This window comes from Eurypyga helias, unplaced genomic scaffold (assembly GCF_000690775.1).
Source record: "Eurypyga helias isolate BGI_N326 unplaced genomic scaffold, ASM69077v1 scaffold6832, whole genome shotgun sequence".
Classification (NCBI taxonomy): Eukaryota; Metazoa; Chordata; class Aves; order Eurypygiformes; family Eurypygidae; genus Eurypyga; species Eurypyga helias.
The window spans coordinates 57,545-75,608 of NW_010234205.1; the positions used below are offsets into that span (position 1 = coordinate 57,545).

General features: G+C 40.7%; 1 protein-coding gene across 1 annotated transcript in view; it reads left to right on the top strand.

Moving 5' to 3' along the window:
* The window catches only part of POLR3B (polymerase (RNA) III (DNA directed) polypeptide B), a 74,679-nt gene that overhangs the window by 55,653 nt on the left and 962 nt on the right, over nucleotides 1-18,064 (top strand). Inside the window, exons 23-25 of the mRNA XM_010161987.1 lie at nucleotides 9,714-9,817; nucleotides 10,693-10,859; nucleotides 13,126-13,239. Coding sequence (XP_010160289.1) covers nucleotides 9,714-9,817; nucleotides 10,693-10,859; nucleotides 13,126-13,239 — 385 coding nt within the window. The remainder of the gene's footprint in view (nucleotides 1-9,713; nucleotides 9,818-10,692; nucleotides 10,860-13,125; nucleotides 13,240-18,064) is intronic.

Below are 18,064 nucleotides of genomic sequence, written 5' to 3' on the forward strand. Positions count from 1 at the left end.
GTGTGGGGGGTGATTGGAAGAGGTACGAAGGGCAATTGCTTACAGATGCACCCCAGGCACGAGTAAGAAGTCGTTTTTATGATGCTCCATGCTTCTTTTTACTTCTTTGCTCACATGTGTAGCCTGAAGTCAAACTTGAGGTCCGTTATGACTTTGTGGGGCTGTGAAAGTACGGAAGCATCAGTGGCAATGAGGTAGCCAGGTGTAACTGAAGTGAAAGATGGCATCCCTTTCGTGGGATGCAGAGCTAACCACAGTAATCCCTGTTTTGTAGTCTCCAGGTTTGGTGATCAGGACATCTACCCAGAGCAAATCTATCAGTCAAAAGAGGTGAAATGGGAACGGAAGGCAGTAGTTGATCAGGATGTGAGCTGTTACCAGATCTTGCCTCAAGTTCTTTGTGTATATTTTCTGTGGAGTACAGTCAACGCAGGGTTCCTCAGTACATCCAGCTCTCTTCAAGATCACCCTTACCTCCACAGTGTCTTTCCGTAGACCCAGAAAACTGGTTCTTGAAACTCTGTATTCTAAAGAAATACTTCAATTGTTTCTGCTGTCATTAAGAAATAGAAACTCTTCTGACAAGCATGGAAACATTTTTCCTGGTTGTATTTTCAAGATGACTTTTGATATAAAAATAAGAAGTGGTTCTCAGAGTCCCCGGGTGATTTGGAAACCAGCACGTATTGAACACTTAAAACCAGTAAAGAAGCAGCAGTACATTCGCGACTTTCCTTTTAAAATCCAGTCTAGTTCTTGCGCTACAGACCTACAGGATAGTTTTGGTAAGTGACGAGGGAAGATCCTTAGGCAAACAGAAACTGCTGAGGAGTTGGAATGGTTCAACTGCCCCATTCCTTCCTTATCTCCAGGAAGATTCTCCTTCAGGAATATTTTGTGTAGAGTCTCTTTGAAATAATTTTTTAATCTCATGCAGAATGAAGATGTGCAGTACTTATAAACCTACATAATTAAACCTTATAAACCTATAATAATGTGCTAAACCTTTGCTTTTAGAGCAAAGCCTGTTTCTTCATATATTTTGAGCTTCGTCTAATTAATCCTGTCTCCTTTTAAGTGGCGTGCAGCATTTTAGCTTCAAGGTGTTACACAACAATATGATCAGTACTGTGCATGACCACTTTTCTTACTAGAATTTTTTTAAAAGCCTACAAATTACATGAAAGAAACTGCTTGGTTAGTAATGATAAATATTTATGTGCATCTGCATGAAAAATTTAAGCAGGTAAGCTTTTTCTCCTACCTTGGGCTATTGATGTGAACCTACTGAAATAGTTGAACAGGATTTAAAGGGGACTGTTTTTCATTTCCATTTCCAAAAATCAAGAAAAAGGGTGCTCCAAAAATCTAGAACCATCAGAGGAGAAAAGGAGGAAGAATGATAGAAGGAAACATTGTGTCATGCAGGCTGCAGTATGGCTTCAGGGAGCAGAGGACCTTCCATACCGCTGAATGCACATAAGACATCTCACACAGCAAGCTCATTTTAGAGGTCTCGAAGGACAGGCACAGCACGAGTACTTTTGCTGCTCATTAAACCCTGATATTCATGGTCAAATGCAGAAACAACTAATACACACTCTGTTAGGATCTGGTGGTATTTTCTTCAGTATCCCAAACCCCATAGAAAGTTAGTAATAATTTTTTTTCCCCAAAGTAAAATACATGTGGAAGTCCCCTGCTAGTGAAAAACAACATCCAAAATGCTGTAGGGAACTTTGAGGGCACCCATAATTAGGCCTGGGATCGCGTAAGGCTAGAATGACTGATCCCACATGTATCTGGTTTTTGGACCTAAAATAATAGTAAGCTGTTGTGGTTTAACCATAGTCAGCAACTAAGCACCGTACATCTGCTCGCTCACCTCCACCAGTGGGGTGGGGGAGAGAATTGGGGGATAAAAGGTAAGAAACCTCATCGGTTGAGATAAGAACAGTTTCATAATTGAAATAACGATTTTAATAATGCTACTAATAATAATATGTAATGAAAAGGAAAACAACAATAACAAAGTGATACAACTGCTCACCACTCACTGACCAGCGCCCAGACAGTCCCCAAGCTGTGATCCCCCTCAGCTTATATATTGAGCATGATGTTGTATGGACTGAAATATCCCTTTGGTCTGTTGGGCTCAGCTGTCCTGGCTTTGTCTTCTCCCAGTTTCTTGTAGAGAAGAAGCTGGGAACACAGGGGCAGTATGAGAAACTGAAAAAGTCTTTGGTTTAATGTAAACATTGCTTGGCAACAACTATAACATCAGTGTTATCAACATTTCTCTAGCACGTATCCGAAATATAGTCTCATACTAGCTACTGCGAAGAAAATTATCTCTATCCCAGCCAAAAGCAGCACACCAGCCCAAACCATCAATTACTCAGAATAGCAAATATTCCTTTCAGCTTGGTTTTGGAGGTACGAGTGGGAATATTGCAACAGTTGTGTTACCAAGTTTGCAGGCATGTGCTTGTTAGCTGTCCAGTACATCGATCTTTAGTAATCTCTTGTGATCAGAGGAGTGATAATATTCTAAATTATTACATTCTGCTAGGATACATATCCTTCCTGGTAGCAGACCTCTCAGTTCACCGGCTTAAAGTGCATTATGGGAAAAGACGTTACAACAAATGGGGGAAAGGAGAAGCGTGCTTAGTGGAGAAGATAAATGTCTTAGTTATCAAGAAAAATACTGAGGAGAACGGTGAGGTTTACAGTTGCAACTTCAGTGTACAGTGAAGAACCAGATGCTGACATCAATGTTAGATTACAGACAATGATAGAACTGGAGAAAAGGCATGGAAAGGAAGGGGAAAATCTCCTTTGCTAGCTGTTTAAAATTACAGCTAGTACCATCCTTCTCTGACATCAAATCGGGGAAGGATCAGTCATAACAGAGGAATACAGACAGTTGTGGAACAGGAATCGTAATACTAACGGTTTAACATTTTCCATTGAGAGAATTTTTAATTAGCCCTGAATTTGTTCTCTCATCTTTGTCTGAATGCAGGCAATTACCTCTTCAAGTTTAATTTGTGAATGTTAGCGTTAAGCCCATCACAGGGCCATTTAAACCTATGATGAGCTAAAACTAACAAGTACCTTGATTCAGTGGGATGGGGAGAATGCATATTTCTCTCCTTTCTGTATTGTCAATCTTTTCTGTGAAGTAGTTTTATTTTCTGGAAGGCATGCCGAAGATGAGATGTGATTTCACAGAATTCTAGTAGTAGTTTTAAAATAATTAATTATGTGCAAAATAAGAGATTGCACAAACCAGGTTTCTGCAGTTTTATTTTCCTGTATTCCAAAATTTATCTGTATTCCAAAGCTGTACTTTGTCGCTGAGGCCGAAGGAAGCGGTGTAAGAGAATTGGAAAGTGTCTGCGGTATGACAGACTAAATCTCTCAAACCAGCTTTAGCCTTGTGTAACAGAAGAGCTTTTTGGTGAAATACGTAGGTAAATTTTGTCAGTCTCTATAGGAATCCACTTCTATGCTGCTGCCTCTCTATTTGCTACCGTCTTTGTGTGCTGCGTGTCAGTGCTGCATGGGCAAGGGTCACCACTTCTGGCCTGTCCGCCACACTGTCTTTTCACTTCAGTCCATGTTTTAAGTGCACTTCTTCCAAACTGCCTGTAAGAGCTAGCTTTTCCTTCAAAACTTGTCAGCAGAGAAGTGTGTGAGGAGGAGAAAACCCCCAAGTGAGGCCATGATGTGTTGAGAAATGCACTGGCAAATATTTTGCTCTGTCTCAATGTTCATCTTCAAACTGGATGTTGCAGTAAGCTCTTTGGGAGTGGGACTGTCACTTTAGTCAGCTCTAAAGTTTCTAATGTCTTCACAAAAACCTGTATACCTACCAGGGAGGACTTGTCTTGAACTCTAGGAAGTCCTTTTAACTGTATTGCATTGCATTTTTTTCAGAACGATAAACTTCTTTGGTTAATTATTTTGGTTTTTAGTCTTGCATTCTTCAAGCAAAGTCACTTTTCAAAGCACAGAAGGCTGAAGGATTTTTAAGCTAAAGAAGCTTCATCTGAGTTCCATACAAACTAAATTATTATATTTCCAGATTTCCTCTTTGCTACAAGTCACAATGAGGAAAAAGTTGGGCTCCTTTGATGTGAAAAAAAGCAATATATCACTTCTCTGAAAGAACATTTCTCAGTCTCTCATGTGAAAAAGGATTAACACCTCCAACAAAGGTCCTGCAGATCACAGAACTAAGCAGCAATACTGAACAGTATTCCTGAGGAGTGGAAAAACTGTATTTAAGCAAGAGATTGTTTGAACTGGCAAACAGAAGCTTTTTAATAGCTGAAGATCTAAGATAAAGGATTAAACCTTTCTGAAGTATCTGCACTTAAACAACTCTAAAGACAAGGAAGCGAGTTTAAATTCATGAAAGATGGTCTTTGTTTTCCTAAATGAACCATGTTCCTTAGTGTCAAAACAAAATCCATTCACAGCATTGTCAACTGCATAAACTTCATGACAATACCGCTTATCTGCCCAAGTCTGACCTTGCTTACTTTTAAAATTTTTGCTACTTTGAGCATCTGCCTTCTGCTTGCCAAGCTTCATAGTTGAGAACAACTTATCTTTCCCCTTTTAATGGGCACTCCTCCGGCACAGCGGAACACGTAAAGGAAGGTGTGAGCTTTAGATGGCTACTTGTGTAACTTGCCCCCACGTTACGAGTCAGACTTAGTGCTTTAGCTCGAAAACTTCAGTGGGTTTATAGGAATGAAATGATTGAAGTGGCATTAAAAAAAATTTGCTGTCATTGACTGCAGGAATGTGGGATGATTAGTAGTTATTAGGCATCAGGAAAGGTAGGAATTTCTTGCCTTATTTTTTTATCTTCAGAAGGTGAATGTAAGGAAGTGAGATACTAGAATGCCATTAAAACTTCTCCTACCATCTTTCCTATTTCTAACAAAACTGCTGCCTAGCTTGCTGTCTTAAGAAGAAATTGCAGCATTTTTTATCTCGAGCAGCAAACAGGTAACCTCCTGACCTTTTCAGTAAATCCTCAACTGAACCTCTGAAATTAGGGCGATTTAGCATTTTATGGCACAGAATAAAAATATCTAATTCTGTTTCCAAATAGTGTATCCTGAACACACATTTTATTAAGCTCTTGACTCATTCAGCCATGTGTATTTTGTAAAGTTCCTATGGTTATTGTTTTACAATAGCTGCTTCCAGAAGCATTGTAAGGGTTTCAATTAATCAGCTCTTTGTGTGCTTCAGACTATGCAAATTTATCACATCAGACCATTCAGCAGCTCATGGGAAAGCAGTGTACAAACTGTATTGTCTTCTAGCACCTCCTCTCATTTAGAGTGATGTTTTTAATAAGAAAACTAATCAAGTTTACTTATGCATTATTTATCTGTTAATTTTAATTCTGTTCTTTACCTCTTATGTCAAATGGGATGTAGCAAGTGATATGATAGATCAGTGAATGATTCAGTATTGAACAAAGCTTATGTGATGCAGCACTTTTTTCTTCTTAGTTTTTGTTTTTAGTGCTTAGTTACCCAACTCAGTTTGGAATTTGAGAGTTTTGAAGCAAATGCACATTTTTGTTTAGCCTTACGAATTTTTTGCAAATCTGTTTGTCACTCGTCCATGATAAACGGCGCTGTGTTATAGCTACAACTCCTCTTAATTATGTGACGTAGTCTTACTTCTCCAAAGTATTTCCAAATTCTGGCAGGTCTGGTAAGTCTGAAATAGACGCCTTTCAAGTTAGTTTTAGCTCTTGTGCCACCGTATCATTAGAAGAAGTAAACAAGCACATTTAGTAATGCGCTTCTTTTTATCTTGCTGATGGAAACTGGTATTACTGCTGCTTCTATTCACTTGGTCTCCTTTGCTCTCTAATGTCCCTCCTGCTGGTAGTAATTAGTTTTCTATATTAGGTTGTTTTGACTTATTTGATGATTTTTTTTTTTCATTTGGCATGTGTGTGTATAGAAGGCATCTTATCGTAGCCGGTGGAAAAACTTTCCCATACTGTTGTGTTTTGTCCCAGCCCCCTCCCTGCCTCCCCCCCTTCCCCCTCTGCTCAACTGCTGTTTTACAAGTTTGCGTATGTCAGTGTTTGACAGCAAACTCTAAAAACAGCCACATAAAAGAGAGAAATCGTGGAAACCTGAAATTCTCCTGAGTAGAAAAAGAAACTCTTAAGGGACAAAAGTACTTCTTGGGTGGGGGGATCTTTATGCTCGGTCAGGGCCCTGTGGAGGTGCACGGGTGTGGAGATGCTGTCGGGATGGATGCAGATAGCGTGTGTGAGGATGGGGGCCATCGTGCATAGTCAGAGGGCTGGCGTTTATTGGCTGCCGCACAATAGCATTGAAAAACACTGCCTATGGCTGGGTTATACTTGCATGTGAAACCACTCTAGGCGCCTGATTTAGGTTTATTCTAATTTAAACTGTTATCCTTGCAGTCAACTGCCACGCTTATTAAATCTGTTTTGTTGGGGGGGTTGGTTTGTTTTCAGAGAGATCTTAATTTGTTAGCATTTTCACTAATTTTTCATCTAAACTGACATTATGAAATTGATACAAAAAGGCTTTTTTTCTAGAATTCAATTTGCTTTCCGATTGCAAAGAAAGGAGATGTAGCAAGCTGCTGGATTGCTCAAACATACAGCCCTCTTGTTAGTCCACATACTAAAAAAACATTTTGGTTTCTTCTTTTGTCTGGAAAAATAGTTCCAGCCTTTTCTGGTGGTTAACGTTTGATTCTGGTCCTAGATGAGAACTCCAGCGTGTATAGGTGAGAGCAGATTCAGGCCCACTGCGGTGTAGTGTTTAGTCTGAAATTGTACTGCTAAATTTCAGATGCAGCATATAAAAATTGTGAGGGGATGAGAAATGAATGATCTGAGTTATTTTGCATGTCCTATGTGAATGCTGGGGAGCAATTTTCGTGTGATGTCTAAATTAGTAATAATTAGGAAGTCTTAATAACCTGTAGTAAGAGCCACAGAGCCAAGTTCCCTACTAGTTTGAGTGTGTCCTATTTATGAATATCGTATGGGGAGCAGTTGAGCAGCCCGGTTGGGAAATGCAGTTTATGCTTGGACAGGGCAACACGTGGGATTTGAGGCTGTCTTAAATCCAGCCTCGTCTTTTCTCCTTTACTGTTTTATTGATGAATTGCACGTGATAATTGCACTTAGATGGATTAATTCACTTGATCGCTTTTTCGCAGCTGCTTGGCGGTGCGGCATCGCTAGGCTTGCCTTTTACTGCCCTGCCCCAAGCCCTGGCTCAGCGGCTGGGGACGAGAAAGAGCAGCAAATTCAGGAGCGTCTGACTGCAGAATGAAGTCGAGTTTACATTTTTTAAATGAATTACAGTTACTTTTCCTTTAGAAGTAGCATTGTATACAAGAAAGGTGTCTGCCAGCTTTTTAGACAGTTTTATATGAGAAAGAATGAACTTTTGTAAAACACGGGAGGCTTTTCTCTGTCCTGTTCTCTAAACACACACGGGCATGCTATAGATCTGTTATAAACTCAGTGACTTCTTAAAATACAGAAGCTTAGAACTGAGGTTTTATAACTTTCTCTTTTTTTTTTCTTTTTCATTTTTTTTTCCCCTTCGGTAAAATAGAAACTTTATAAATGGCCTAGTGAGCTTCACATTGCTGGATCCTGTCTAAATATTTTGTTTTTAACTTCTAAGCTCATTATGCTGTCTTTGTGTTAACTTGTATTAAAATCTGTCAGCTATGACTGGTCTCATAACCACAGTCAGCGGACCAGAATAAGTTAATTATTTACTTGTGTCACTAGTGCTCTTCATCTAATGAAATGCACAGCTGTGTTAGATCTGCAGTTGGGTGTGTAGGTCCCATTGTTATACAAGTCAGCGGAGGGTAGAAGCCGCTATGATGGAGAGCCCTCAGTTCTTTCTGCTGTTCTGCCTTTCTGTGTCGATTTCATGGATCTTTTATCATTCACTTTCACACAAAACAAACAACACAGTGGCTGTCTGCTATGGGAACCGGCTTGGCAAATAAAAGGTTTTCAGAGCCTAAAGTAATTTTAAGTTAGCTAAGATTTAATTTTTGGCTTACAGGTGCCATGAAGTCCAGATGCAACCTAATGCTTTCTTATAAGTAAATGCAAATAAGGCAAAATGTGCGTGCCATAAATACACGTCATATAGTTTTTATGTAGACAGTTTTAGGATAAAAATGCTGTGCGCACGAGAGATGGTGGGTTGGGTTTTTTTTTTTTTCATTTTCAGCAAATGATTGCTGCTTGGCAGGGAGGGGTGGAAGGCTGTTATTGAATTATCATAGTAGAACAATGAAAATTAGTTTTAATAGGTTTAAAAACTCAATGCAACACCACCCCCCCATCTCAGACGTTCCAATCCTTTTTTTTTCCCTGCTCCCTTCCCCCATACTTACCATTCTCATTCTATTAACGACTGTCCCATACACCTATCCCTGTCTTGCTTGGACAGTGGAAGAGGAGCTCCCTCCTGAGCAGACGCCAATACCCCTCTGTGAACTGGCTGGTCGGGGGATGCCTTTTTAGGGATGTAACCAGCACCCTCGGTCTTCCAGGAGCCCCCTCCACTCCAGGACTGTTCCCAAGGCGTTCTCTGGCAGTTGCAGCAGGCTGATCTCAAATAGCTCGCAGGCTTTTTCAGCTCTAAGGGCTTCTGGAAGAAATTGTCCAACTGAAACAGTAGCTTTGGTTCAAAGGAGTATGGGCTTAAGCAGCTGCATTTTAGCACCTGAATTTGAATGTCAGATCTCTTGGTCACTTCCAGCTGCACTATTTTGATTTGCAAAATTCACAGCAGAATCAAAGTTGTAAGGGTTGGAAGGAAAATTTTGTGCTGTGTGATAGACTGTATTAAATGAGTTTCCATGTTTCTGTTTAATTATTCCTAAATAATTTTAGACTTTGGGGGGGGGGGTTTGGATTTACTTCCACTACTGCTGGAGACTGAAAAAAGCTTCCAGAACTTTTAAAGGTACAGTTTGTGTTCGTGGAACAACAGAATATAAGCGGTCTGGGGAGTGGATTGTACTTGGTAATTCACTGGAAGTGGTCTTTGCTCAGCAAATGAATGCTACCTGGGAAAAAAATGCTTTCTTCTTTCTATTTATTTATTTTCCCCTACTGATCTTCTCTCGGCCCTTGAAAAGTCCTGACTTGATTTGGTTTTATTCAGAGTATTTAGAAAAGGTACATAAACAAATTTCTGATCAATAACAATTTTGTATGTCCAAAGAGATGCTGTAAGAGACCTGATTTCTTCAATTCTGTGCACTTCTATGCCTGATTCTTCACTTCTATGCAATTATAGTGTCAGCTTTAAAAACTAGGTCTGCCGTGAGATGTTCCAGGCTGACTGGTCAGAAGTTTCTGGTTGCCTCTGAAAACTGTATCTAAAGCTTTCTTCCCTAATTTGCCAACTCACAAGTCGCTGGGAGTATTATGTAAGGGTATGCTAATTTTGGCAGTCCTGTCACAAGGGCTATCTTCGAGCCTGCAGGTTGTGAGCACTGGTCATGGTAATGAATCTGGGTAAAAAGTGATCCGTGAGCAAGAGAGGAGGAGGGAAACACGAAAGAAAATCTGGTGATGAGCGTCAGCCCTGCTGGTGGTTTGCTGTTTGTGAATTGAAATGTTTTCCCTTCTGCAGGGGTGTGTGGACTGATTGTTCCTCAGGAAGACATGCCGTTTTGCGATACAGGAATCTGTCCAGATATCATAATGAACCCTCATGGCTTCCCATCACGTATGACGGTTAGTGGTTATCTTACAATTAAAGAGACAGTGTCCCCTGATAGGGAAAGTGAAGTAGATTAGCCAGAGGAAACAAAAAAAAGTTGGAAACACAGTTTCACTGAGAATGTTCCCCAGTCGTCATGCCACGCGCTTGCTCTTCTGGAAGTATTCAGGCTTTCTGTTTTGCACGTTTTGAAACCTCCGACTGTAGAAGGAGTAGGGGTGCGGGCTGTTTGTGCACCATTCTCCTTTTGTTCCGTATCAAGCTGATAGTAAAGCAACTGAATACCTCACTTGTCCCCTTTCTGTCTGAAAATTCCTTGCTCTCCCTCTTCCTTCCCTATTGCCTGTGCCCACTAAGCGGGCTGGGGCAGACTGTGAGGGGAAGGGTGGAGAGGAGTTTCACGAAGAGTTGCAGACCTATATAACTCCTCACATTACACACGCCTCCCTGGAACTGATGCAAATCTTGCACCTGTGCTGCCGGGTCCCACTAGATGCCCTGCAGCCCGGCCTTTATACTGGACCTCCGCTGATTACTTTGTACAGCCTCTGATCTTTTTGTTAGCTTCTTCCCTTCTGTTCCCCCTGCTGCACTGTAGCACGTCAATCTCTGAGGCTGTCTTCTGGAGCGGAAGGCCAGACTGGATCCTGCTCGTTTTCCAGACAACTGGAAAAAATGGAGCTGCCTGACTCTGGACCTTAAAGGTGTTCCCAGACCTGCGATGAACAGTGTGGTCTGCCTGCCCGGGGACTACTCCCTGTTCTTGGGCAGCTTCCACTCCTCCCATTGTGTGTGATAACCCAGGCTGCCATCTCGGACAGTTGCCTGGCAAACTTACTCTGTACCTGAGCTAGTGAGCGGGCTGTTAACTCTGCTTTCCCTTGCACAGGTAGGAAAATTAATTGAACTTCTGGCTGGAAAGGCTGGGGTGCTTGATGGCAGATTTCACTACGGAACAGCTTTTGGAGGCAGTAAAGTTAAGGACGTGTGTGAAGATCTTATTCGCCATGGTTATAACTACCTAGGGAAGGACTACGTCACATCTGGTATCACTGGGTAAGCGTCTGCTGTGTGGATTTAGACATTTCAGAGGAGTGGGGAAATCCTGTGAGACATGTCTGAAGAATATTCTCGTGCCTCAGAACTTAGGAACTTTCTCTTATTTGCAAACGGCACTGAGGTGGAGGGAAGGGGCTGAAGAACGGTGCACTTCCTTTTTTTTTTTTTTTTTCTTTTTTTCCCCTTTTTTTTCTCATAGAAGTATTATGTAGTTCCACATTTAAGAATTAGTAGTATTTGTGTGGCTGCAACGTGAGTGGCCCTTGTAGTACATATGAAAATCTCCCAACATCTATTGCATGACAAAAAAAGTAAAATCAAGGTTTTCTTTCTGAGAGATTGTAAGAAATTTCAGGTTTCTGTTGTCAGCAACTCTTTCATATGCTTGGAATCAGATAAACATTTTCATATTGACTTAAATAATACTAAAATATAGATCTGGCAGGTGTCTGTCCCTTGGGAATATTTTGTGTGTGCTCTTTTTCTTTTTCTCTTTTTTTCCTTCTTTTGACTACACAATGATTCAGTCTGGCATAATACTCTAATCTGCAAACTTCCTGCTGTGTTGATCAGACTGGCTTCTGAGACACAGAGTTCAAAGAACGTAGGATAGTTTAGGAACAGGAAAAGGCCATATGGCTCCACATGCCAGCCCTTCCAAAACGTATCTTAATCCCACCTTCCTGCTATTTTTATTATCTTCCCAGTCCCCTTCTTCTCAGGCAACAAGTTTAGGTCTCTCTTGTAAGGTATTTTTTAATGCTTTTTATTTTAATTGCTTTTCCTGCCAACTTGTTCCATATGTTGTTTCTCTTTTTGTTTCAGAGAAATTATTTTGTTTTCCTTACCCACTCTATATTCCATAACCTGTATATCAGGTATCCTGGTGTTTGAAACACTTCCTATTGATATATCATGGTAATTTTTAACAAATCTGATTAATCTTGTTTCCTTGGGAGAATAAAATCATCTAGCTCTAAAAATCCCCTGTTCCCAAACTTCAGCTGTGTAGTACCCTATTTAGAGACTTTGCTTTAGGATACTGCTATTCTTCCAAGAAAATTTCACATGCTTAGTATTTGTTATGAAATTTGAAGGCAGATTTCACAACAGTGTGGAAGTTTGCAAGTTCCAAATGTCTAGTTAAGTTTTATGATTTTCTTCGCTAGGCAGCTTTTGGAATAACACTGCATCATGTCAGTAATGACTCTGGATGGGAGGTGCAATACTGTTGTCTCCTGCCTGTTTTTACATTGCACATACATTTTTTTAAATCAGTAGCAGTGCTGAGTTTGTGTCATGGTTGAACCACAGCTAAGCACCACACAGCCACTCGCTCACTCTCCTCCCCCAGTAGGGAAGAGAATTGGAAGGGTAAAACCTGTGCATTCAGATAAGAGCAGTTTAATAGTTGAAATAATAACAACAACAATAATAATTAACTATAGTGATTTAGAGGAAAATAACAGAGTAATGAAACCCCAGAAAGACAAGTCATGCAAATGAAAACAATTTCTCACACCCAACTGACCAATGCCCAGCCAGGCCCCACCAGCCCTGGCCAACCTCCTCCCTAGTTTTATTGCTGAGCATGATGTCACATGGAATATTCCTTTGGTCAGTTGGGGTCAGCTGTCCCAGCTGTGTCCTCTCCCAACTTTCTGTGCACTTGTTCCTCACTAGGGTGGATACTGCAACGTGTGGTGCTGGAAATGTACAGCTCTTGTGTTCAGAAGGGTTCATAGAATCACAGGGTGGTCTGGGTTGGAAGGGACCTTACAGACCATCCAGTTCCAACCCCCCTGCCATGGGCAGGGACACCTTCCACTAGACCAGGTTGCTCAAAGCCTCATCCAGCCTGGCCTTGGACACTTCCAGAGATGGGGCATCCACAGCTTCTCTGGGCAACCTGTTCCAGTGCCTCACCACCCTCTCCAGGAAGAACTTCTTCCTGATATCTAATCTAAACCTCGCCACTTTCAGTTTAAACCCCTTACCCCTTGCCCTGTCACTACAGACCCTTGTAAAAAGTCCCCTCCCCTACCTTTCTTGTTGGCCCCTTCAGGTACTGGAAGGTGCTATAAGGGTTTCCTGTGGGCTTTTCAGACTGATTGTCCTAAAAGCCCAACCACATTTTTTTCTAGGACTCATGATTCCCAGATTGTTTCAAATTCTTCCTGTACACAACACTCTTGTCTCTCTTAAGGTAAATATGTGCTAACTGTGAATATTGGTTTTTTGTTTTCTTTTTTTATTCCTTCAGGGAGCCTTTGGAAGCATATATCTATTTTGGCCCTGTGTATTACCAGAAACTGAAGCACATGGTGTTGGATAAAATGCATGCAAGAGCTCGAGGACCCAGAGCAGTGCTCACCAGGTATTGTTGCAGGCTAAGCACAAAATTTTTAGTGTACATTGAGGTGTGCGCAGCTGGCTGACTGGGTATAAAGCAAAGTTTGTTCACCTTTTGATACTTGACACAAAATGCTATTACCTGTTAATACACCACTACAGACTAAAAACCTTCACAGTAGGCTGTCGTGGGATGTTGTTCTGAATGTCTGGGTATGCTCTGTGTGGTGCAACACTGAGTTTGCTTCTCAGAATTCTGGTAGCAGTTGGTAACATAAACTCTGACCCTTTCCTGTCAGATTGCTCATATCGTAGGTGTTTTAGGAAGAATTTTTTTTCTTTAACATTTGTACTTTCACAAAATCAGGTACGAGTAGAAGAAAGAAATTTCTTAGTATTTCAGCATCCTTTGGTATTCAACAGGTTAATATTGATGTGGCCCATCTCTTCACCTGTCAAGGCAAAGCAAATGTGTTGGCCCTGGTGTAGTGCAGACAAGCATTAGAATATTGTGCATCGTCGGTATACTGCACACTGCCTTGCAGACTCTTCCATTCAACTCTAAAACCAAACTTAGGGTTGCATGTGCTGTTATCATTCAGTACCGTGCAGGAGAATAGCATTTCCACACTAAGAAATTGCAAAATTTACAGAGACCCACAATAAATCTCCATTTTATTTGCCCAGTTAAAGGTATGTCCTCAGTTCCTTTGGAGACATCATCATTGCACTAAGCCTGAACTTGGTTTTCTCTCCAACAAAAAGGTTCATTACCATGTTGATGTCTTCTGGTGTCAAATGTTGAAGTCAGGCAAATGTACTCTGACTAATGTACATATAAGCCTCTGGAGGTGGGCTTATATGGCTGTTTGGAGAATTAGGTGGATGTTTGGAGAATTTGGAGCATCCTGTTTTCACTGATGTTACCTACTTTGTTCCTTAAAGCCAAGCTCTGTGGCTACTTGCACTCATGTTTCAAATTGCCAATACTCCTGGCTCACAAGAAATAGTTCAGGGTCACAGGCTTCGCTTTGAGAAGGCTTCTAGTGGGTCATTTAGTTCACCTCTCTCCATCACAGTAGGATTATTTGCTAGATCTTCCCAGGAAGTTAATTACCAGCTTGTCTTGAATATTCCCACAGTGCTTATTCTAAATGTCCTTTTGCCGGTCTTTCTGGACTGTCACGTACACCATTTGTACCTCACCTGCAGCATGGTGGTACTCCTCTTTTTGACCTCTTTTACTGTTTCTGAGATGCCAGCACAAAGTCACGTCTATCTCTGCTCACTCTTCCCTGTAACAAGCATGATTCATATTCTTTAGTTCTTAATTTATTTTTATGCCTCTTCTAATGCATGCTGACACGTGTGCTGACCCGCTTCTCTTGTTGCCTAACGGCACAACAAGTTAGCAGGTCTGTCCTCTTAACAGGTGCCCTTCCACCTGGGGATGTGCCGTTCGAGAACGGAGGGACAGGTCTCTGCTGTACCTCGTACAGGAGTATCTTTCTCTTTCGCCTTTCCTATGTTTCCTATGTGTTTTGGCTTTCCAACCTCATGCTGTCTCTAAGACAAACCTGAGTTGTCTCACACTTCCCATGGAAGTAAATACCAGTGGTTTAACTGGGAGAGAAACTGTGAAAAGCTTCTGTAATTCTGGACTGGACTTTTCCACCAACCACATTAAGAAGGGCAAGTGTAGCACAGCCGTTATTTCCTAGCACAGCTGCTGGCGTATGCGAACATAAACGGCATTCCCAAATGTTGGGCTGTCTGCCCCGTTTTCTGTTCTTCAGTGTGTTAGTCGTGGTGCTGGTGCTTCACATGGAAATGAAAACTCGCTCTGTTGGCTAATAGTGGGTGCAGTTGGTTTACTGCAGCTCCTGGCTTACCCAGATCCCTTGATCTGCTTGTGTGTTGTCTCCCCAGCTTCTCAGCTGTTTAGAGAGAGTGAATTTAAATGAAACCCAAGTCCCAAGTCAAGGTAATGCTTACACGTAAAGATGAAGGTGGGCTGATTTCCCCCACCCCTTACTTCCTTTGCATTCTTTGTTCCAGTCAGTAGCGTCACACTCTGTAGCTAGGGCTCTTGCTTTGACTCTCAGGAAAGCTAGTGGATGTTCCATCTATGCTGCCTCTTGACTAGTCTTTTAGGAATTTTCTTTTTTCTTCTCAACTAATTAAACTTGTTATTGCCATCGCCTCTGCTTTGCCAGCTTTCATACTCACTATTGTTTTATCATCCATTGCACTTCCTGGAGAGCAGATTGCCTCTAACATTGATTTTTGCTTTTAAAAGTAATCCTGTAACAGCTTCCACCATGGAATTTGGCTGTGATTGTCTTGAAATGCATTTTATGATATATCAAATACACCTTAACTGACAGAGCAAAGCTGTATTTCCATATGGAATAAGACATGAGTTCCTTGAATGTCACTAATTCTAGATACTGTTCTGATGAAAACAAGACTTTGTAGAATTGCAAAGCAGCGCTCTTTGTCAACACAGTCAAAACCCACCAGGATTTACCCTCTGAATTGGTATTTGTTAAATGAAATGCAATACTTAATTTATTTTGCCCTGAGTAGTTGACAATTAATTTAAAACATAGTTCTATATATGGTGTTGCCTAGATACCTAGTCCTGCTAAATCTTTTTAATAGATAAACTGCTTTTAGTTTTCCTTACAAGAGATCAATATAAGCTTTCTGCATGCATAGTTGTTTTGATGGACATTGTCAGGGCTGCCACCTGCATGTCTTTTAAACTTATCAGATGTGCCAGTTCCTATTATACTGCAGGGGAGTAATGTGATGACACTGGCGGTTGCTCCTCTCGACGCTCAGGGGCTGTGGGAGCACAGTACACCCTCTTCCTTCAAGCAGTGTTTTTCTAGGTAATACTCCACTTCCAGATCAGTGTTTTAGCCAATGATCCATTTCCAGTTAGCCACTGGTTTTCCATAGCAGGCACAAGGGAGATCTGCAGAGACCTACAGGGCCTGCTCTTACCCCCTGCTCTTGGCGGTAGGCTTATTTGCCCCCCAACTGGCCGTGAAACAAGGAGTAGGGCCATAAAGCTGAACCCACTGTCCTTCCAGAAAATGCAGAATTAATGCCAATAAATTCTTAATGTGCTTAAAAACACAGAAGTTAATTGGTTTATGCTTTTTTCTAAATGCAGCAGTTAAATATTATGAAGACCACTTGGCCTTGTTTTTTTTTATTTAAAGAATCACTGCATTTTATTTAGCTTTTAAGAATTTTAAGAACTTTTTTTTGGATATATGAAAAATACCTCTTTTTAATGATATTCCCAATCTTATTTTCAAGAGTCGCCATTGTTTTCAGAATGTTGTATTTAGAATAAAGAATGGAAGTAGTTGCCCAGGGCAACAGCTGCAGGGTATGTGTGTAGAGCGGGAAAGGGGAAGCACAAATGCTTTGTAAATACTGTTTTAACATTTTAAACAACCTTTGGTATGAGGAATTTTCAAACTCATGTGAGTCAGAAGAAAAATCTGGTAGACACAGAGAGCATAAAATAGATTGGGCCTTTGAAAAAAGTCTCAATGTTGAAATTTTTGGTACTTTAGAAAACTACTTTTGAGGGAAGGAGGATTTTGTTTGTTTTGTTTTTTAATGAGGTCATTTTGACAGTGGGAGTGAAACACTCAAGACTCAAGTTGGGGTTTGGGGGGTTTTTTGTGATTTTTTTAAAATTTTTTTTTTAAATGGGATTTCAGCTGCTCATACAGGGCTGGAGTTGAGAAGCCATAGTTTTTCAAGAGATTTTATCCTCCCTTGATTGGATTGAGATTATATTTGGGCTCACATTTATAAAGCTATTTTGTCATTCTATCCTGGTGAAACTTTTGAAAGTAGGCTTGTGCATTAACTAATACTACAGAAATCAGTTGGTAAAAGGAACTCGGGCACTTCCAGCATCACAGCAAATGCCTGTGTCCTTGGAGGCTCCGACTACTTCTAAAATCTGCCTCTTGGGATTTCAGGAGAGGAACCACATTCACTGCAGGGTTAGTCCTTTAAAACAGCGTCAGCACAGTGATGGTGCCATCATCTGGGGAGGGAGCCCTAGGGAGTGTAATCAGGATGTAAACAACTTCTATCCATTCTCCCAACACTGGGGAAAAACAGAAGGTTGTGTGAGTGAAAAGGACAATTTGAATTACAAGCAGATTAGTTTTAAGGTTCCAGTGTGGTCAGAGTAAGAGAAACTACTTCCCCCTAAAAACAAATATGATTTGCATCTTCAGAAGATATTTTGGTCAGTAGTTAGGTATATTTTTTTACACTTGTTACAAAAGATTATTAAATGGAGAAGGCTTTTATAATCCTTTTCTCCGAGTTGCAATAAGTTGGCAAAACCATGTAGTATGCTTATCAAATCTGATTGTTTTTAATAATATAAATAAAATTTACTCCAAAAGTTACGTGACAGATCTGTCATTGGATACTGTAGGTGGATTACACTGCTGCAGGTATCAGAAACAGTACGTTCACGTTAGGTTTCACTGAGCAGTGAAGCCTCTTACGACTACCAACAATTTTTTTTTAATTCTTTCTCTTTCCTGTCATGTTTCAGGGGATGTACTAAGCTGGAAATATTTAATAAAATTCCCAATATATTAGGACTTCAAGCATTTAAGATTGGTTATGCTTCTGTCATGGTTTAACTCCGGCTAGCAAAATACCACAAAGCAGCTCTCACAAATCCAGTGGAGGGGAAGAATCGGAGGAAAAAGAAATAAAGAAACCCATAAAATTGAGATAAGAACTGTTTACTAATTAAATCTAAAGTAATATACACAAATACTACTAATAATAAG